We start from the raw sequence: 23,093 nt of genomic DNA on the forward strand, positions 1-23,093 counted from the left end.
CCCTAACAGTCCTCCCCCAATCCAGGGCTTCACGAGCTTTTGCAGGCTCTTCCCCTTGGTCTCCAGATCAGCTCTGCCAAATGATTTTTTTTCTGGATCTCCTCCTAAAAAGACTGCCCCCCCCCCAAACACACACAGCAAGGATGTTTGTGGCAATGGGGGCAGAGCAGTGGCATACCTAGGCAAACTGGAGCCCTGGGCAAAACCTGAGTTTGATGCCCCCACCCCCCATGGGCGGCCACCCTCCCCCACCACCAAACAATGATTTTTTTCCACCAGGTCGTTTCAAAGTCACCATCACATTATAGAACATGCCCCAACTCACAAATCTGAACACAGCAATAGGCCGTTCCACACAGCAGAAATAATTTTTTGAAAACATTTTCAAAATGCTTTCAAAATGTTTTATTACTGCTATGAAAACATTTTATGATGTTGTATCCAGTCCCCCCCCCCCCCCCCCCGATTGGGGGAAACAGCATCACTTTCAATGTTATTTAAACTGGGGACCCCAGATTCTCCCTTTAAGGTGGATTTAAAAGGAGAATCTGGGCTCCCTAGTTTAAACAAGTGGTGCTGGAATCCACCCCCAAACAGCATCATTTTCAATGGTGTTTTAGAAACTAGGAGCCTCTAGATTCTCCTTTTCAATCCACCTTAAAAGGAGAATCTGGGATCCCCAGTTTAAACAACATTGAAAGTGATGCTATTTTGGGGTGGATTCTCCTCCACCCTGAAACAGCATCACTTTCAATGTTTAAACTGAGGACCTCAGATTCTCCCTTTAAATCCATGCCGAAGGGGGTGGATTTTATAATAATAATAATAACAACAACTACTACTGCTACTATAATAATAACCTTTATTAGGCATTGAGAGAATAAAAGAAAGAAAGAAAACAAGCACTGGCAGGAAGGGGGTGGATTTAAAAGGAGAATCTGGGGAAATTTAGCGGGTGCCTGCTGTCAGGGGTGCAATTATTAAAATAGCAGCACCAAATTTTCAGAGTATCTTCGTGAGACCCTACTGATGGTACCACCCAGGTTTGGTGAAGTTTAGTTCAGGGGGTCCAAAGTTATGGACCCTCAAAGGTGTAGCCCCCATCTCCTATTAGCTCCAATTGGAAACAATGGGGGGATGGGGCACCCCCTTTAGGAGCCCATAACTTTGGACTCCCTGAACCAAACCTCACCAAACCTGGGTGATAGCATCAGGCGAGTTTCCCAAAACATCTCTGAAATTCTGGTGCTGCTAGCCCCCTGCAGGCCAAAAATGGAAAATTCCGGTGCTGCGCCCCCTGCAGGCCAAAAATGAAAAAAACCCCACTGAAAATAGAAACCCCCCACAAACGAACCTGTATTTTTGGCGCCTGCCACAAGGGGGCACCCTGGGCATCTGCCCACTTTGCCCTATGGGAGGAACGCCACCGGAGCAGAGATGCTTACTGTTCTTCTGGTGCCTTTCTGCTGGGGTTGGGCTAAAGGTTTTGGGTACTCCATAGAAGGAAAAAAAGCCACAGTTTTTTAGAGTGATTGAAAGGCCTGAAGCTGCCAGTCACATGTCTCAGAAAGACTCCAGCTTTTAACTCATTTATTTATTGGGTTTTGTGGGCTTTCTGGGCTGCAGAGGCGTACCTAGGCAAACTGGAGCCCTGGGGAAAAACCTGAGTTTGATGCCCCCCCCCCATGGGTGGCCACCCAACCCCACCATGACCAAACAATGATTTTTTTCCACCAGGTCGTTTCAAAGTCACCATCACATTATAGAACATGCCCCAACTCACAAATCTGAACATAGCAATGGGTCATGCCACACAACAGAAATGCTTTCAAAGTTTTATTACCGCTATGAAAACATTTTATGGTGCTGTATCCAGTCCCCCCAGCTGGGGGAAACAGCATAACTTTCAATGTTATTTAAACTGGGGACCCCAGATTCTCCCTTTAAGGTGGATTTAAAAGGAGAATCTGGACTCCCTAGTTTAAACAAGTGGTGCTGGAATCCACCCCCAAAACAGCATCATTTTCAATGGTGTTTAAACTAGGGAGCCCAGATTCTCCTTTTCAATCCACCTTAAAGGGAGAATCTGGGATCCCCAGTTTAAACAACATTGAAAGTGATGCTATTTTGGGGTGGATTCTCCCCCACCCTGAAACAGCATCCCTTTCAGTGTTAAAAGGAGAGACCTCATAACAACAACAACAACAACAACAACAACAACAACAACAACAACAACCTTTATTAGGCATTGAGAGAATAAAAGAAAGAAAGAAAACAAGCATTGGCAGGAAGGGAGTGGATTTAAAAAGAGAATCTGGGGAAATTTAGCGGGTGCCTGCTGTCAGGGGTGCAATTATTAAGATAGCAGCACCTAAATTTCAGAGTATCTTCGTGAGTCCCTACTGATGATAGCACTCTGGTTTGGTGAAGCTTGGTTCAGGGGGTCCAAAGTTATGGACCCTCAAAGGTGTAGCCCCCATCTACTATTAGTTCCCATTGGAAACAATGAGGATGGGGGCACCCCCTTTGGGAGTCCATAACTTTGGACTCCCTAAACCAAACCTCACCAAACCCGGGCCATATCATCAGGAGAGTCTCTCAAAAAATTCTGGTGCTGCTAGCCTAAAATCTGTGCCCCCTGCAGGCCAAAAACAGAAAATGCACTGAAAATACAAAATCCCCCACAAATGAACCTGCATTTTTGTCGCCCACTACAAGGTAGCGCACTGGGCAGCTGCCCCCTTTGCCCAATGGGAGGAATGCCTCTGCTGGGCTGTGTGACCATGGTCTGGTAGATCTTGTTCCTAATGTATTGCCTGCATCTGTGCCTGGCATCTTCAGAGGTGTATCATAGAGAGATGTGTGTTACAGAATGTTTGAGTGGGAAGAGCATCTTTTTGACAGGCAAGTAAGTTACAGACCTCATAAGAACAAGCCTGCTGGATCAGACCAGAGTCCATCTAGTTCAGCATTCTGCTACTCGCATTTTAGGTCGAAGGCTTCTACTGTTAGCATAGAGACACCTATGTACCCTGTCTCTGTCCCTATTTATGTGCTTTGCCCTCTAGCTTTTTGTAGACACTATCACTTATCACATGCACATTGCTATGTTGCTCACTCGTATCTGTTTGATTTAGAAAAACCTCCTTCTCTGTCTGCATCACCATAGATACTGTAGTCCGAACCAAAGTCACCTCAGCTCCTGTTGGCTTTCCCCCAGGGATCAGTTTAAAAGCTGTTCTGCCACCTTTTTAACGTTGAGCGCCAGCAGCCTGGTTCCTCTTTGGTTAAGATGAAGCTCCTCCCTTTTGTACAGGCCTGCCTTGTCCCAAGAGGTTCCCCAGTTCCTGACAAATCTGAAACCCTCTGCCTTACACCACCTTTTCATCCACGCATTGAGACCCTGTATCTCCGCTTGCCTAGCTCGGCCTGCACGTGGAACAGGTAGTATTTCTGAAAATGCCACCTTGGGGTCCTGGACTTCAACCTGTTACCTAGCAGGCTAAATGTAGTTTCCAGAACCTCCCGGCTAAATTTCCCAATGTTGTTGGTGCCAGTGTGGACCACAGATGCTGATTCCACCCCAGCACTGTCTAACAACCTATCTAGATGAAGTGTGACATCTCCTACTTTCGCACCAGGCAGGCAAGTCACCATGTGGTCATCACGCCTCTCACATACCCAACTCTCTACATTCCTAATGATCAAATCACCTAGTACGAGGATCCCTCCACCTCCCTGAGAGGTATCCTCTGTGTGAGAGGATATCTGATCACCAGCTTTTTCAGCATTAAAAATGTGCTGAAAAAGTCGACTTATACACGAGTATATATGGTATGTAGCCGGTCCTTAGTTATAAAGTGGGTAAAAGAAAGAAACAAGCAAAAGAATAAGAATAGGTCAAGGAATCAGTTAAGCTATTAAAAAAGGTTCCGATATTCCTTATCTGAATATCGTCTATTATGTTAACTAAGCGTATATCTGTGTTGACTCCATCCAGATACCCCGCACTACGATTACACAGTCGGTTTGTTCTAGACAAACTTATAAAGAGAGATTTTAAAAAATACACTAACTATTCTCAAGGGTATTAACGCCCGTATTTTTAATCAGTTTACCTAACTAAACTTAAACCATTGATAAATGCATCTGTCAATTCTAACCTATTTCTTATTTACATGAAAGGAAAAGATTAATATCCAACCGGATATATATTAACCGTTAATTCTTTACTTATAGATGCCGTCCAGAGTTGCTTCATTTGGTGCAGACTTTTGTCCATAGTATAAAAATAATTCACTTTTGTCTTCCAGTCTTTTAGGACAGGCCCTAAATCTAAAGTAAAGTAACATCTTTAAAGAGCCAGTAATACAAGCCCCCCCCCCAAGCACTTCTGTTTTGATCCACTGTACATCAGCATTACCTTTCTCTTTTGTTTTGCTTGTGTCTCTCTGCCCCACATCTGCCCAGCAGAAGTCTTTTTTCGTAGCCAACTGAGAAAGGAATCTTTTCAGAGTCAAAGGCTACCGAGAAGAAGGAGATGGAAGAACAAGACCCAGAAGGAGTGGGATGTGGCAGGAGAGCAATGAATAGCCCCTGTCCCATCCAAGCTGGAAGTGGTGTTGAATTCTGGGAGAGAGCCGTGCCGGCGACCTGGAATCAAGAGCCCCTGAATGCGGAAATACTTTGCCGACACTTCCGGCAGTTCCGTTACCACGATGCTGATGTGCCCCGAGAAGTTTGCAGCCAGCTGCATGGACTTTGCAACCGCTGGCTGAAGCCAGAGAGGCACTCCAAGAAGCAGATCCTGGACCTGGTGATCCTGGAGCAGTTCCTGGCCATCCTGCCCCGAAAAATGCAGCGCTGGGTGAGAGGATGCTGTCCGGAGACCAGTTGCCAAGCGGTGGCCCTGGCAGAGGGCTTCCTCCTGACTCAAGCCAAGGTGAAGAGGCAGGCAGAGCAGGTGAGGGCTTTTCTTTCTGCTTCTCCTAGGGAATTTCTCATCCCTCCAGATAATTCCCCAGGGCTGAAGGAAAACCATTCTAGCTCTGCTAATAGATAGGGGCAGAGTCTGGGAGTGGGGCAGGATGCATTCCTCAGTGTCTTCCATTCCGTCTCTTACCTGTCTCCCTCACTGTTCCTTCAGAGGTGGGGTCCATCCGTGAAGTTGGAAAGGAAGTTCTCCGAGAGGGAAAGAGCTCCGCTGGAGGAAGAGCCTCCTGCCCATGACCAGGAAGGTGCCCAAAATGCCCTCTCACGCGGTAAGGACTCCTTGTTCCAGGACGGGATTGGAACTCCCAGTGAATTTGATGGGTAGAGAGTTCTGGTCAGGAAGAAAGTGAAATGCTCCTTCACACAGCTCGTGATGCTCATTCTTCAGTAGTTGTGATGCCCATAAAAGTGGATTAGACAAATCCATGGAAGCGGTTCCACACAAGGGTGACAATATTCATGTCACTCCTTTTCACATTAGAGGGACTCAAGGTGGCTCAGAAGAAAAGGCAGAGAAATCTCTTTTTTTAAAAAAAAATTATTGTATCATTTGAAATTTACAATTTATGATAATAATTTCTTTCTTCATACATTTTCAAGCAATACATTTTCCCCTTTTCTCCCACCCCCATTGCTTCTTCTTAGTTTTTTCACACAAACAGCAGTGAGTTCATTCTTTGTAGCCTCTTCTCCCATTTTTCTTCGATGATTCGAACTTCTTTCATCCAGTCCACGTATATTATCCATATTTTCAAAATTTCATTCTGTTTGTCTTGCCACGTCTTATTTTTGGTTAGTATATCGAAAATATCCAGTGTCACTTGTTCCCAGATATATTCTAACCATTTCTGAAATGTCCATTTTTTCTTTTCTTTCCAGCCCAAGGCTATTGTTGCATGGGCTGCTTTGATCATTATTTTGTATATATAACTATATTGTTTTTCCACCCTTCTGTCTTCCATTACTCCCATAAACATTAAGTCATTATTTAAATCAATCTTTATCTTCACCAGTTTCTCGATATATATTAATACACGTGTCCAAATTTTTTTTACTTCTGAACATTCTGTCCACATATGGCTATAATATGCCTCTTGGTCTCCACAGTGCCAGCATTTAGAACTAAGACCTTTTATCATATATGCTAGTTGTTTTGGTGTTCTATACCATTTTAATATCACTTTTCTTTCTAACTCCATATATTTCTCAATCTTTATATTTTTCCAACTGTCTATTATTAATTTCTTTTTCTTAATATTTCCAGTATCTAGAGATCCTTCCTTCTCCCATTTTTGTTTCAATATTCTTATCATAAAATCCTTATCATCTACCATATGATTGTATATGTGCCCCAAAATTTTCCCTTTGTATTTTCCATATAATTCCAAACATTTCGACATTATACATTCTCCTCTTATCCGTGAAGCCTTTATCCTTTCCCAAATGCCTCTCAAAACCAACCAGTTCTCATTTCCCCCTATCTCTATAAAATTTTGTAGTGTTATAATTTCTCCTCCTTCCCTGATTAAATTTGCCACAGTTTGAATTCCTTTTCTTTTCAATATTTTTATAACTTTTTTTCCTTCTTTGCCAACCACACACCCTAAAGGTGCCACATCCAGGGTGCCAGGCATCCATTTACCTCTCCATTTTCCCCATATATCTAGTAAGACCTTTCTTGGTCCTATTGCTTTTTGATTTCCTTTCTTCAACTCTTTATTGAAGATACCATGTACTCCAACTCCTTCATTTCATTTTCAAACTTAATCCATTTTTTCGACATTATCCTCATTTATCCTCATCAGACTCTTAATCTGGAACGCCTCATAGTATTCTTGCGTTTTTGGGATCCCCCAACCTAGAGAATTTTTTGACATATATATAATCTTATTCATGATTCTTGGTTTTTTATTATTAAACACCTGTAGTCGACCCACGCGGTCAGCGTAAGAACGAGACGAGACGCGGAGATAATATCTGGTGGAGATCGCCAGCAGCGGGAGACCGGAGGTCCGTGTTCCTAGCGAGTCTCCCGTCTGCCGGTTCCTGGCACCTTTTATTGTTACTCTATCGGTGTAGGAGGGAGGGACTGGGGGGGGAGTTCGGAGGCGGGGAGGGTCGGGGAGATCATCAGGTGATGCCCAGTCTCATCTGGCTACGTCGCGGGAGAAGGCGTGCAGCGTCTGAGCCTAATCCTCACCTGGGGGCAAGACCATTGTCCCTGCTGCCAGTGATTGAACCCAGACAGTTCCGCGACCCATTGACTCATGGGGGGGGATGAGGGTGGGGTGCTTGTCACCGACCCGGCAAGGCCATGAGTCAGTTAGCGTCTAGCTTACGTTCTACTCTGGCGCACAGATTGACAGTCTACTACATCTCCTCCTTTCTTACATTTTAGAAAGCGGGGGGCGAAGCGTAAGGGGGGCGATTTAAAGGGGCGGCAGCTCCTCCGCCCGTTTGGTCAAGTTGGCCAAACTGCTTGTGCAACATTAGAACTTGGTTGCGGGGTAAGGGAAATCGAGGGGCTTCTTACACAGGTTACAGGCAATATTAGACGCATTGAACGAAACAAGATCCGATAACAAGGCACACAATTAAACCAATGCAGAGCTGTACAATAGCACTCAACCATCCTCCCGGCAGCCAGCTCCAGAGGGCTGACCATAATGGGCAAAACATCATACTTCAGATTAGATACAACTTCTTGCAGCTCACGCGCTTTCATGTGGATCAACTGGGAATTATCAGAAAAGATTAAAACAACACATATTATGTACATTCTCACAACCTTGGTGATGTAACAACAACAAATAATCAATAGCTGCCACACGGTGTCTAGGGTGGCAGCCGAGTTCCACTGCTACTTTCCGGAGGCCAGGGCATCCAGGCCGGTGGAGGTAGAAGTTGATGGACCACTGAGGGAGCACAGGCCAGCCGACCAATAGTCTGCTGCATTGTGAGAGCCGAGTCCGGGGACCCCCACTAGGAGGTTGCGAGGGAGATGAACTCCGCTTGAGGGCGACAGCATTAAGCTCCACGACCCAGGAGGGAGTCGAAAGGCAGGAGCGGGCCCGGCCCGGCGTCCGAGGGCTCCAGGGTGGAGGCCACAGAATGGGACAATGGTGAGGCTGGCTGAGGCGAAAGCAAGAGAGTTCCGGCAGGGGAGTGGCGGGGATGTGGATTAAGCGTCCCTCTCCCGCGGAGTCCAGAACCAGCCCTGGGGGAGCAGGATGTTTCGAACCGCAGGGGGAATGTCCCTCCATGTGTGTGCAGTTCCAACTAGCCCGAGGAGCCCGGCCGAATGGGCCCGGGTCCGGTTCCTCTCACGTTCGGCTGCGCCCGGTGATCTGCAGCGCAGGTGTTGGACTTCGTGGTTAGCTGACAGTCTTGGTGACAAAGGAAAGAGCGCCAGCGAAGGAGGTTTAGACGGCGGGTCCCCAATGCGGCAGCTCATAGCAAATATCTGATGGATGGGGAGAGCATTCATGAAGGGAGCTCAGCCCAGACTCCCGCTAGGAAGTCTCTCCGAGGTGCTTGCAGGCGGGGGGGTGAGCAGGAACTCAGCAGGCTCCCGACTCCTAGAGTACTGGCCCAGGCAGAGAAAGATGGAGGCGTTAGCAGCTGGCAGCAAACTGCTCCCAGATGTTGGTCTGGTGAAAGCTTCGCCAGGGGGGTGGCGATGCGTAGCCATCGGCAGGAGGCAAGCTTTCAAAGAGAGCAGGCAAAAGGATGGTGAGTAGCTGAGTTGTGGTGGTGATGATACCATGAAGCTGACACAGAAGGGTTCACCGAGGCGTCACCGGGGTGAGATGCTTGCTGGCCTTGCAGCGGCTGGGGAGCCTGGCTGGTGATTGAGTAGCCCAGCGTCTCCCCAGGTCATTCCCGGGTCTTTAGGCGTTGGCGTGGCGTTCCTGCTGGGATGGTAGCTGGGCGGGATCCTCTAGAGATCGCGTTCCATCTCGGGATGGGGTTGGTTTCCTCCTGGCGCCATTCCATGGGCACAGCCTGTCATGGCCGAATCCCGGAGGTCCACCGCACGGGAACCTGTAGGAGGAAGAGGGAACTGAAACACACCTTTCCCAGGTTGCAGAGAGAGGCGGGTCCCATCAAGCTCAGTTCGCTGGCGGATGGCGGAGGTGGGGTCGAGTTAGTGTTTAAGATTTAATATGGGAAGAAGGAAGGCTTGTTTTGCAGCCTGTGAAGGTTACTTTAATGCAACCCCTCCTGGGGGCAGCCTACACTCCTCTTTTCTTTAGTTGTTTGACAGGGGGGGGAGGGCAGGAGGTAGGCGACCCTGAGTGGGAAATTAGCTTCAAGCGTCATCAGAGATGCGTCAAGGCTGAGGGTCGAGCCTCGAGGGGAAAGAGAACGAAGGCGAGTCCTGGGGGGGGATTGTGGGTATGCATGTAATCCAGCAATAACACAAAGGGGCTTTGGAAGCACCTTTTGGGGGGGATGGGTGCATCGAGGAGAATGAAGCAATCAAGGCACGATTAGAGGCAAATTCCTGCGCACACACAAGGAGAAAGGAAGGGGGGGGTTTCTTTGCAAGGGGAGTTGCACTTACGGTGACCTTGGTGGCTAATGCAGGAAGCTGGATGGTGCTAAAATTTTGTGATCGAAGATTATCTTGGGGAAATGCAGCCCGCTTGGCGAAACCACTCCTTAAGGGGCGGCTTGACATTACGCGCTCAGCCTTTAACATGATATTGATAGAGTTGCCAGGCTGGGTATCTATAACTTAAGCGGGTTTTGGGTATTAAGCGACATAATGGCGGCAGCCTTTTTTTAAACTGGGGCCTGTCCACGAGCAGTGCTTCACGGTATCAGAGGCCGAGGCCCAGATTTTAATCCAGGGGAGGATGCCAGTCAGCCAATTGGCCCTCCCGCTACTAGTCGAAAAAGACAGAAGGAAAGAAGGAGGAGAGGAAACGGTTTTCCTGCGAGGAAATCAGAAAATAATTTAGGAGGGCAAGATTGGGATCCAGCGACCCGGTGGCGGCTTTACCAGTCCCAGACCAGAGTCGTTTTTGACCCTGACTCCTATGAGGTCCCTTCCCCAGAGATTGACATGGATGTCCAAAATGATAGGCCCGGACTGTGAGCTGCAGCTCGAAGGTCCCTGGGCTGTTGACGTGGTAGGCCCGGATGTCTCCGTCCTCATGGTTTGTCTCCCCACCCAGATGCGGGCAGAGCCTCGATTACCGGCCACTGAATTACGGGCCACTTTCGGCTGCTCTGATAGCGGTAACTTTTATCAAGCCGGTCCCACCAGGCCACTTGAACTTACATCCTTCTATGGCCCGAGCTCTCCAGACCATAGGCCGGGAGCTCCCGATAGGCGTCTCCACCGCTCTGCGACGGTGGTGTAGGCTAACGCCATGTTGGCTGCTGGGAGCACCGTAGCCTTTATTGGAGTGAAGCGGCAGCAGACGGCGCATGGGGCAAGAAGAATCAACTGGCGCCAGCTACGGCTCAGCCCGGGCAGCTCCTGTGGGATGTTTGTCCAGACCTGAAGGTGGATGGGTCGCTTAGTGCGTGGAGTGATCAGTGCTCGGGGGCGATGGGAACAGTCCCTGTTCAGCCCGGCAGGGCAACTGGCAGCACTAGCCCAGTGTCCCGTAGTAGGGATGGGCTCGTCATACTGGGTTAGGCTGACAAGGCAGAACACCGTGGGGGAACTTAAAGAGGGAGATGGGCTGGGTGCATCACGGCAGAGAGATGCCACGAGGGGGGGTGGTTTTGGCAGGGGCCTTGGCGTTTGGGTCTGCTCTGAGTACTCTCCTCCTTGGTCCTGGGCTGGGGAGGCGCCCGGTGAGGAGTTTTCCCGGCGGGCAGTGCGTTTCTCCAATGGAAGCCCTTCAGCAAGCGTGGGCACGGGTTTTAGGTGGCCTTCTCACTCCCTGAGGGGAGGGACCTCCTCCATCGGGGTTGTAAGGCCCCACCGAGGGCTACCTACACTCCCGCCGGAGAGATGCCGGGTCTGCCCGCAGTTAAAGCAGTCATCCTGGAGAACTGTCTCCCGCCCGGTGGAGGGAGGTGCTGCGGCCGAGGAGGAGGAGGGGCTAGCAAGTGGGCGAGGAGGGACCAATGTCCTAACGAGCCTTAAGCATAGCCGGCCAGTTCAGGATTTTTTACCCTAGGCCACGGTGGTGCCCTCACGGCCTCCATGAGCGTTCTCCCGCTGCGAGCGCGCCGAGGCTTCGTTTTGGAGCCTCCCTGGCTATCTACCTGCCTCTTGGCTTCCCTGGAGCCTGTTCACAAATTCAGCATAGGGCTCTTAGGGTTTTGCGGATGGAGGGAGAAACTCTGCAGGTTGGCTGGCCGGCATTGGGGACTTTGATAAATGCCTTATAGAGTTGCACTCAGAGGCTGACCGTGGGGTGGCCTCCAGGCAGGACATAATCTGATGGGTTAGGATTGGCAAAAGCGCCGAAGGAAACCATTAAGGCTTCTTGCCCGGTGTAGAGAGCGCCAGCCAGGAATAACTGCTCGGTTGAAGCACAGCTGGCGGAACTCACTTTCCCAGACCACAAATTGCGCCGGGGCTCAGGGACATCTGCAGTGGTTTTCAGTCATCTGGAACCATTGGGTGGTTCCTTTGCGATGGCTTCCAGCATGCCTCTCACGTGAGGGGCTAGTGGCTCGTCGTCCGCGTGTTACTACTGCGGGCTTCGGTGGGATATTATAGCTCAGAGCGATTGCTAAGACAACCAGCGAGACTATGCCATCCTCCTCCATTATCTGTGAAGTGGATGGGGCCTGACAAATGCAAGAATAATCGGCATGCGTCTTCCGTCAGGGTTTCTTTCTTCTGCAGATGTGCATTAGCTATCACGTTCTCGCGAGTTTCAAGCTCCAGCGCCATTCACGATGGCTGGCCCGGAGTGCAATGAAGTGGCTTCGAGGAAAAGGAACAAGTGGGAGCAAGGGGAGGCTGGCTGTGAGCAGCGGGAGAGTTGAAATGGGTGAAGGGCGAGGGGGGCAGAAGGGAGGGATTAGTCCAATTTAGTGGATAGAGAAAATTCCGGGGTTGAAATTGAAGGGTGAAAGATGTCGAGGAGAGTGACACTACAGCAAAGGGGCGATAGGTCTGCAGGCTGATGGCGACAAAACATTGTCTCCGACGTCAGGTAGCTTGGCGACATCGGTAGCGAGGGCTCTGTCGCGAAGAAGTCGCGCCCGATGTTTTCCCAGTCCTTATAAGATTCAATGTCCCCCCCCCTCTGAATTTTCCATGGACACTGAGCTTCAATCTCCTCAACCAATTGCGCGGCCTCCCCTTCTCTTCTGCAGGGACCCTGCAGCATTTTAAGATTGCAGCTTTCAGTTAGATCAGCGATGCTTGTCCGCATAAGCCCTGCTTTTGCAAAGCTCCCATACTCACCGGTGTTCCGTCCGGACCGAGAGTGTCCCTGGGGCCAGCGATGTCTCTGGATCGCGCCCGATCCAGAGGGACAATGAAGCGATGCAAGCAGGAGGAGGTCCCTGGATCGCGCCGATCCAGCCGGACTTCAAATTGTCAGCGGCCAGCACTTCCCAGGCGACGGTGAGCAGAATTAGGTGGAGGTTCGAGGATTCCGGGTTTACGGCACGCAACGCTTGTAGTTGACCCGCGGTCGAAGCGTAAAGGAAACGAAGACGAGGCGGAGATATTATCTGGTGGAGATGCGCCAGCTGGCCGGAGACCCGGAGGTCCGATGTTCATGAGTCTCCGTCTGCGGTTCCTGGCACCTTTTATTGTTACTCTACTCGAGGCGTGTAGGAGGGACTGGGGGGGGGAGTTCGGAGGCTGAGTCGAGGTGAGGAGAGATCATCGGGTGATGCATGATCTCGGCATCTGGCCTTACGTCACGAGGAAGAAGAAGCGTCACAGCGTCTGAGCCTAATCCTCACCTGGGGAGCGAAGACCATTGTCCCTAAGCCCGATGATTGAGCCAGATTCGAGTTCCGACCATTGACTCATGGGGGGGGGATGAGGAGTGTGGGGAGTCGCAGTCGACGGCAAGGCCGCGGAGTCCGTTAAGAGATCCCAACGTTCTACTCACGGCACTGCACAGATTGACGGTGCACTACTACAAACGCAAACTTTCAGCTTTCTGTCCCATTCCTCAAATTGTTTTCCTACTTAATTTCCAATGGAAGAGTTCGAAATAAATAGAACATTTTCGGCATTATACACATTTTTAATGCTTTGATTTTCCCTGTGATCGATAAGGTCTTCTTATCCCATTCATTTATTTGTTTTAATATTTTTTTCCACCTTACTTTATAATTACATTTAAACATCTTCTCCTTTCTCTGTGTTATTATGATACCCAAATATTTAATCTTCTTTTTGAGTAATCCTCTCTCTATTTGACTTTTTTCCACATTAACCCCCATTATTTCTGTTTTCTCCATGTTGACTTTTAATCCTGAGTATTTCTGAAAGTCTTCTAAAATTACTTTTAATTCTTTCATTGTATCAGCCAGATTCACCGTTATTACTAGTATATCATCTGCAAATAAGTTTAGCCTTATTTCTTCTTGGTTCACTTTATAACCTTTTATCCTTCTGTTAGGGACAGGGCAGGGCCCTGTTCTCAAAGCAAAAGCTCTGTCCGGTTACTCACAAATAACCATCCATAAGCTTCTTCAGTGTTAAGAGTTTTATTGTTCAATTCTGCGCAGAAGAGGGAACTCTCCTCTGTCAGCAACAGGGAGGAGGTTCAAAGGGGCTGTTGTTTGTGTAACATAATTTATACCCTCTTACAAACATTCCTCCTTGTCTTCTGACTATTGGTTTGAGTCAAGAAGACGTACAGACCCGGTCATTTCATCCCACCTTTTACCACACCTTTTCATCCCATATTTGGTGCAACTTAAGTTAAAAACTTATCTTAAACATAAAAGTTTCCTAACTATTAGGGTTTCTATTTTACTGTTATCTGTATTTGTGAGCTTCTGCTAATTCCTTATCTCCTTGGTGGGGCCCTGTTCAGGCTAGCTTTATAAGTTTTAGTTTCTTTTAGCGAAATTAAAGTTTCTAAAGTGCTTAGTGCCCAGTGAATTACACTCCATATAACTTATATGATTAAATGCAATGGCTTAAAACATTACAAACTATTTGTTCATATCAATCCATCCTTTTCCTTTTTTCATACTGTTTTTTAAGCCACTAAAACTTGCATTTTACATAATTGTATTGTTTCTCTGCATTAGCACTTGGTGCTTTCTAAAATAGAAGTGTGCTTTTCTGTAACTAGAACCATTGAACCTTGTCCACGATTAACATGTTACTGTACCGAAAAGAGTGATAAACATTGCATACACAAATACATATAATAATCCATTTACTATCACCATTAAAATAGAAACATAAAGAGACATTTTCAACCACAGATAAAAATTCAATTAGTAAAGTCCTTTATTACATTATCTCAAGCAGAAAAGAGGCTCTCTAAAGCATACCTAATATTTTAAAACGGTATTTGTCACTAATAGCATTAACCTTACTACTTTATAAAATATTCATTGTTATAACATCCTGTCTACACCAAAAGAAGTAACCCTCCACACCACTAATATAATGCATGTATTATGAGCACCACTTATAGTAAAAAATTGATTACCAATATTGCCACCCATTTCACCAATTAGAGTACTGTAGGCCTCAGTCCTGATACCTTTACCACCGTACTCAAAAATCTATTAGTCTCAGAAGCTAGAAGCTTCTTTTCTCTCCTTTCCATAATACAATAAAAACAATTACCCTCCCACTATCCCAGAAAGCTCCTATCTCTCCCATTTCTACACAAAAGTCCTTCCCATTTTTTTTTTAAATCAAGTCCATAAAAAAAGGGAAATTATGGGGGGGGTTTTAAATTAAAAACAAAAGTTCTGTAATTTCTTCTCTAATGGTATCCAACAGGGTTGTCTTCTTATAGTTTTTCAACTGTCAATGTCCTGAAGGGACAATATTAAAATTTAAGTTCAGTTTTATTATCTGGCTTTAATATCCAAGGTCAGTTTAAACAGCTGGTCTGGATGCATAACAGCAATTCAGGCTCAAGAGGCAATAAAGCTTTGTCCGTTATATAGTAAGCCCATCCACGTTCTGTCCTTACACAGTACCTCTGTAGAATCAACAGCCTTAATAAGGCCCGTCCACTTTGGCTCTGAGGACTCTTCCTTCTCAGTGCTTTAACAGGCCTCAGTCTCCAGGCAAGAACTTATGAACTGGACTCCAAGCCATACTGCCGTGGAAACAAAGACAAGAGAAAGTAAAGGCCAGACCAAGCAGCACATTTTCTAATAACAATCATTAATTTCAAAAATCACCCCCCCTCATGTGTGGTAAAATAACATCATATAAAATGCACATCACTTAAAAAGGCAAAAGGGTACTAATTCCATGGTTATGTTTTGAACTCTGAATAAACTAAAGAAAGAATTTTTTCATTTAAAGGCAGACTTTTCCTTAACTTGGCCAGAATTTGCTTGACTATATTGTTTACCCATGTTCCAATTTCTACTTTTCCCAACTTTTCTTTTACATATATTTCCTTAATTACATACTTGCTGGCCTTTTCCCCCCTATATTACTTTCAAAAGGAGACTATATATATTTATTACATTTTACAAAAACACAAAACCCTTTTACCACTTCAAATTTTATGAATTTTTATACAATTATTTACCCTATCTCTCATTATAAAACTTTATCAAGAAAGCATTTAATTGTTGTTTTCCAATACCCTAATACTTTTAATTGAAAAGCACTTACCCCAAGCAGCACTAAATGAGGCTACTACTCTATAATCCACTTGTGACCATCTCTCATAAACCACACCCCTGATTCTAGAGCAGCTTCCCTTTCCCCTTCTGTCCTAGAATCCTTTTTTTTTTTTTCCAAAAGTGTGACACTCCAAAAAAGCATTTCATCTTGGTATTTTAAAATTTTTGTAATGCCTAATTCAATGTATAAAGCTCTAAATTTGGGCTGACCAGGTATTAGGCAGTCTCTTTGCCCCTCCTAAAAAATTTTACTTGTTTCCCCCATCCACTACTACAAACCCATTGTGCCTTTTCCCTCTATTATTACCTAGAGAAACCCATTTAAAAACAGTCACCCTCCTTTGTGCTATTAAGTTGCCCCCCAAATATTTTCTTCCCTTTCCCACTTGGTCAGCCAAAATTTCAAGGAGTCACCTGTTTGATACCCTTTGACATGTAGCACTTGATACTTGGCCTGTAGCGAGTTCTAAGAGCTTCTAGAACTTTTCCACTAACTATTAAATTAATTGCCAAAGAGATTTGCCTTGTATTCAAAGAGAGACCTCTTTCCTTTCCTTAATTTCCCAAAGGGTCTAAATAACCCCCCCTTATAAATATTTTAAGAATCTGTTACCAGATATTTACATTTCCCATTTCTTCCTCTAACTGCAATGCTCTCCACAGTTACATATAATTCACACATGTCTGGGAGCTGACCAACCAAGGGGCAAGGAACCTTGCTCTAGAATTTCCAGTTCCTTGAAGAACTGTATATCCATTTACATCATTTCCCCTCTACCATTCGAGAAGAGCCATTGATGAGACAAATCTTGCTCTCCTTTTAATGGGATAACACTCCAAGTCCCATCTTGTTTTAGATTTGATAATTATTCGTCAATTCTAAACAGTCATGGTCCGAATTCCTACTTCTATGCTCCCATCTATTTGCAGGAAAGATGCTGGGTTTACTCTTGAGTCTGTGTTTAACACTAAATCTGTTTGTTCCAGTAACACAGCCTCATATTTGAGCAACCAAGCATCTGTCATGAATTTCCTGGCAATTTGCCATCCCAAATCAAGGAGGATCAAGATTGGTAGCCATAGTTCGGCTTCTCCTCCATAAATCTGTCCAAACCCTCTTAAAGCTATATCCAGTCTGGTGGCCATCCCCACCTCCTGTGGCTTGTATGTACAAACACTAATTACACATTGCATAAAAGAAATGTTTCTTTTTATTAGTCTTAATCCCCCCCTTCTTTTCCTAACATTTTTAATGTATGCCCCCCAGCTTTTGGTACCATGAGAAGAGAAAAGTTTCTCTCTGTCCCAACGAATTTTTCATACGCGTAATTTTATAAACTTCAATCATATCCCCCCCCCCAGACGTCTCTTTTCTAAACTAAAGAATTTCAAATACTGCAGCCTTTCCTCATAAGGAAAGTGCTCTAATTTCTCAATTATCTTCATTGACTTTCACCCCCCCTTTGCTAAGTGGAGCTGGCATCTCACAGTTAGAAAAGGGTTAATTCTTATCTCTCCCTTTTTTCTTCAGGCATGCAGCCTGCCATCTCATCTTCACATTAATTCAATACAGCTTTTTTCCCCCTGAACAATTTGGAAGCAGACTGCCTGTCAGGGAATACTGCGTTTGTTCCTAGAGGCTCTACTCTTCACTTCAAATCTGAAAATTTTAAATTTTAAAAGGTGCAAACATGTGCCCCAGTTTCCCCCCTGGTTTCTCCTGCAGCTATTAAAGAAACTGGTTCTTGATACTAAAACTTTCTGCCTGGAATTTTTTTTGGGGTCTTAGGAAACTGGGTACAAGGCTACATTATCTTTAAAAACACTAGGTTCAAATTTCTTGAATTTTTCTTAAAACTACTATGCCATTCATATTTTTTGTTGCATTACTAAAACACTTCATTTTCATTAAGGGAAGAGCGACTAACTCAGCCCCCTTTTCTTTATCCTTTCGTCTAGCTTTAGCTTACTCAAAACATACTTTTATTACCTCAAAACGCACTTGTTTGCTTTCTCCCTAATTAATGTTGCAACATTTTAGCTCCTTCTCCCATGTAAATGAGGGACCAGCCCCATGTTATCTTTACAATTTTATCTTTCAATTTTTTTTACAATTGTAAACATAAATGTCCATCCTATTTTCAATTTACTTTCCTTATTTAACTGCTATCATAGAATTTATTTTTTGAAACATCCATTCTGCTTCCCCTTTCTGCATTTTGTATACTCTGATTCCTTCTCAAGGCGGAGGGGTTGTTTTCCCAAGAATTGTAAGCCTTCTCTCCCCTCCCTCTCCCCTTTTCATTTTCTACATTCCTTAAACTAAAAAACTCTTTGCTTCTCCATTGCCTCTAGTCTCTGTAACTAAACTAGAAACTTTAACATTTTTTTTTTTTTTATGGGGGGCAGCTGCGAGCTACCCCTTCTTTCAATTCCAGCATGCAGCTAAAACCTCTCTCTCCTCACACACAAGGCTTGTAGTCGAACCACTGGAGGCAGGATTTTCCTCCCTCTCCTGTTTTAAAAATACTGCTCTAAAAACATTTTTCCTTTTTACTTAAAACAGCTTGTTTTAATTCTTTTTATCAACAATATTTTCCTAAAATAAAAGAGCTCTAGAAATTAGCTAAACTCACAAAAAAAAACTTTAAATACAATAAACTTTTTTTATACTCTTGGCTAGCCATACCCTTTTAAAACAATAGGTGCATCTTGGTCCCACTGACCTCCAACCTTATGTGCCAGGGGGGGGGGGGTCTCCAGGGGTATCACCCGCTATACCCTCCCATCTAGAACCTCTGGAAAAGAAGCGTGCACCCTTTCCTCCTTTATTCTTCCATTGCACTTGTTGTGCCTTAAGGGGGGTCTGAGGGGCCATGCCCTGTCTTTGACCTCTGAAGAGGCGTCCTTCCTCCTCCCTCTCCTGTGAGTGTATTTCAATAACCACTGCTCACCCAACTTGTCCTCCAACTTGTCCCTGTTTCGGGACCACTCCAGGATATCCAGTGTTTCAGGAATCCCTTGCTCCTAACTGGTTACCTTCCAGAGTTCCTATTTCCAGGAGATCTTTGCTAGAGATCTGAGCACTGAAGGGTGGCTCTAAAAGTTGTCAGTCTTCAATCCGATGCTGAGCTGCAGAATGAACAGTGACCCTGACGCCTAAAGGTAGGCCCTGAGAGAGACTGTCCAAAACCAAGGGCTAGATCCAGATTAGATTCCCGATACGGGCCCACCAATTCTGTTGGTAGGGACAGGGGGCAGGGGCCCTGTTCTCAAAACAAAAAACTCTGTCCGGTTACTCACAAATAACCATCCATAAGCTTCTTCAATGTTAAGAGTTTTATTGTTCCAATTCTGCTTGAAGGAGGGAACTCTCCTCTGTCAGCAACAGGGAGGAGGGTTCAAGGGGCTGTTGTTTGGTGTAACATAATTTTATACCCTCTTAAAACATTCACTCCTTGTCTTCCCTGACTATTGGTTTGAGATCAGAGAAAGGCCGACAGACCTTGAGTCATTTTCATCCCACCTTTACACCACACCTTTTTTCATCCCATATTTGTTTTGCAACTTAAGTTAAAAACATCTTACACAAGAAGTTTCTGCATAACAACTAAGTTTCTATTTTACTGTTATCTGTGTTGTGAGCTTCTGCTAATTCCCTTATCTCCCTTGGTGGGGCCCTGTTCAGGCTGCTTTATAAGTTTAAGTTTCTTTTTTTAGCAGAAGTAAGTTTCTAAAGTGCTTAGTGCCCAGTGAATTACACTCATATAACTTATATGATTAAATACAATGGCTTAAAACATTACAAACTATTTGTTCATATCACTTCCATTATTATTTATCCTTTCTGCCAAATATTCCATTGCCAATATAAAAAGATGTGGTGATAATGGACAACCTTGCTTTACTCCTCTTTCAATGGCCCCACAATTCTGACCACCCGTGTGAATTCTTATTTTAGCTGCTTCCTCCCTTTATAAAATCTCTTGAATAATATTTATAAATTGTTTTTCCAAACTCAAAATTTTCTAGAGTTTGAAATAAATAATTATGACTAACTGTATCAAATGCTTCGTATACATCTAACTTTATCATTGCCGTATTTTCCGTTTTGCCATGTTCTATTACATTGAGTACATTCCTTAACGGGTGACTAATGTCTCTACCTCTTATAAAGCCATATCGCTCTTGTCCAATTAACTGTGGAAGGATGTTTTTTAGTCTATTCGCAAATACTTTCGCAAAAATCTTATAATCTTGGTTTAATAAACTTATTGGCCTATATGACTCTACCTGCTCTGGATTCCGTCCTGGTTTAGCAATTGTTATTATTTCCGTATCCCTCCATGTTTCTGGAACCCTGTGCCCTCTTAGAATATGGTTAAACAATACCTGCAAGGCAGAGAAATCTCAGCCAAGCTCTTCAGCCTTGTGAACAAGCAGAGCCTCTCTCACAACTTACCAGAATGTTTTATAGATCTTTTTATGTGTACGTAGGGCAAGGTTTCACAGTGCAGAGAAAAGGGGTGCATGAAGAATTTTTTGTCTCTCACAGGCAGTGAAGAAAGAGTGTTGATCCCTTCTCTTTGTGGAGGTGTGAAAACAGCAGCTGCACCTCCGGCCCAGGTAGGAGAGATGATCAGAGGACAGCCTGGTTCCCCCTCCCTTTCTCAGGTAAGCTTTTCTCCTGCCGTTGGTGCCGAGGGGCAAGAAGGCTGCCGTGCACCACTCTTGATACATAATCGAGGCTCTCCATAATGCAGCCTCCCAGAGTCCCCCTGTCAGCATCCTGTCTCTCCTGATATGACCTCTGACGAGGGAATCTGCTTTTTCTTTCAGTCTCTGGTTTCCTTTGGGGAAGTGGCCGTGTATTTCGGAGAGGCAGAATGGGCCTTCCTGGATCCAGGCCAAAGAGCTCTCTACGAGGCCGTCATGCTGGAGAATTATGAGAGTGTGGCCTCTCTGGGTAAGGAACTTTCATAGGTGCCCATTTCTACCTTTGGGCTGAGATATGAATCAAAATCTTGAACAGCAATACGTTGTGTTCAGGCCTGCTCCATTACTTGCTCTCTTTTGGGAGCCTCGATGTGACGAGATGGCAGCGACCAAAATCAGCTGGTTTTCCCAAGACAACTGAGGGCAGTGTTGTGTACATCACTCAAGCCAGAGTGTGGCAATGCCTGACCAGAGGCAAATGGGGGACTCTGAGGCCCTCAGGAAAACTCTGAAAGAAACCACATCCCAATTTCTCAGTGGACAACCATTAAAAAAAATCGATTTCGAATACCTTTAATGGCATATAAATAGTTTAACATTAACATTGCAAGATAACAACAGCCTTTACAACTTCTGTGAGGTTCAAATAACACCATTTAAAATTTAGCCACTGCTTCCAACTTGGCTTCGTAGTTGTGGCTATTTAAAAGATATGTAACCTTCTGTTTATCTATAGTGCCTTCACTTCCATGCAGGAAGGGGATTATGTGCTTCTTCCTACCTATCTCATAAAAAGGACAATCCAACAGCATATGAGATACTGTTGTTTCCACCAGAACCCATGCCACCACGGGCATTTCCTTTCTTATTGTGGGAATTCCAAGGTGCGTCAAGGCTAAAGGAGAAGAGCAGGGGCGTACACCCTGTAGCTAAGGTGATTGCTCTAAGCCGACCCGGGCCTCAACCAACAGATAAAGGTACCGGGCTACAATTAATCTGTTATCCACAGAGTATTCCCAGAGATAGAGAACAGGTTTTTTATTAGCTTCCCTCTAGCATCTGTTGAAACTCTCTATCAAAAGTCTCTTCTTGATTAGCCCTGTAGACTACTCCTGCTCTGTTAACATTAGCAGGTCCTCAAAGAAATGCCCAACTCATTAGAAAAGTTTGAGCGATTTTAACCCCTACCACTGGGTTGTTATTGGAGGATGGAGGCGTCCCTGGGATGTATAGGTCCAGTTCATCTCGATTAAAACAAATCCACTGGCCCAAGAAGAACTTGAATATGCGGTACCAGGCCAGGTTTCCAATAATGCTGGCCTGTTTCTAAGCACCTGGAGACCACATGGGGTGAATAGAATGGGAACCCAAACCAAAGGTTTTATATACAGAGAAGTGTGACTGGATTCTTTCAACCTCTCTGCTCCATGCCCTATCCATAAAGAGGATTTGTTGACTCACTTTGGCATTAAAATGCTCCTCCAGCGCCACAGGAATGTATCCTCGGCCTTTCCCATAGAAGGAAGTGTATAATGGCTACTTAATTGTAGCTTGTGAGGTAAAGCCGATTCCTATGCTTAGTGTCCAGGAGGCCCTATGATGATAGGTACAGCCCTAGGTATTTATATGACTACACCTGCTTTCGAAACTACTGTGGCCTATATCGGCCAATTGTGGTAATCTTTCCATTTATGGAGTAAATATACCTGAGAATTTAGGATTTATCTAGAAGTTAGAAGTTACCAAATCGTTGAGTGTGCAGTGTTCTATACAACACTCTAAAGCTCTCCTTAGTCTGACTGGAAGTGAACGCACGAAAGTACAACTTTCGTCATCAGCTTAAATAGAAGCAGAGGTAATGGAAGTTGAGCCCAGAGTTGGACTATGTGCTTGGGCCTCACTTAGTTTGGAAACTAGATCGATTAATAAAAGAGCCCAGAAGGTGTAGGAGCCAATACGCCTTGTTTCACCCCTTTAGTAACTTGAATTTTGGGGTTAGCAATCCCTCCATGTTACACATCTCGCATTGGCAATGGCCAGGTGTTTGTGTGCAGGGGTCTTAAGGTGAATTCAAGCAGCCTTGAGAAAACACCACACCTTGGCTATGAGCTTCTTCCAGAAGAATCTCTCTATGAACAACAGAGACCAAAATCGCCTTGAGGAGATGTCGATAAGGAGGCTGCATACAAGGAGCTCTTTTCCTCTTATATTTGGTTATCAAGCAACTTAACGCCAGGCAGTGGTGGGGTTGACTTACCTTTGGAATCCAATTTGTTCCTTCCCTATGACATTTTTATCAACAATCCAATCAGTTAATTTCCCAAGGAGATTGTTTGGCATAAAAGTTTTCCCAAGACCCGAGAAGACTGGTGGTCTATAATTAGAAGGACAAGCTTAAGGTAGCCCTTCTTATAGATCAAGGATGACACAGGGAATCCAACCTGTTTGGTTAACCACGTTAAACAATTGGCTGCCAATATAAAGAGGACCACCATTCCCTAAATACTATAAACAACTCTAGGAAAGGAAGAGTGTCAGGGACCAGCTGCTTTACCTCGTTTCAGTTGGCTTATAAGTTTCCCAATCTCAAGAGAGGACACGGGACG

At 45.2% G+C, this 23,093-nt stretch overlaps 1 protein-coding gene across 1 annotated transcript in view; it reads left to right on the plus strand.

Annotated features, from left to right (window-relative positions):
- LOC125426419 (zinc finger protein 551-like) overlaps window positions 1-23,093 on the plus strand; it is a 146,624-nt gene that overhangs the window by 118,000 nt on the left and 5,531 nt on the right. The window contains exons 4-6 of the mRNA XM_048484677.1: window positions 20,327-20,445; window positions 20,611-20,737; window positions 23,009-23,018. Of these exons, the coding sequence (XP_048340634.1) occupies window positions 20,327-20,445; window positions 20,611-20,737; window positions 23,009-23,018 (256 nt within the window). The remainder of the gene's footprint in view (window positions 1-20,326; window positions 20,446-20,610; window positions 20,738-23,008; window positions 23,019-23,093) is intronic.

Source organism: Sphaerodactylus townsendi, linkage group LG02, assembly GCF_021028975.2.
Source record: "Sphaerodactylus townsendi isolate TG3544 linkage group LG02, MPM_Stown_v2.3, whole genome shotgun sequence".
Taxonomy (NCBI): domain Eukaryota; kingdom Metazoa; phylum Chordata; class Lepidosauria; order Squamata; family Sphaerodactylidae; genus Sphaerodactylus; species Sphaerodactylus townsendi.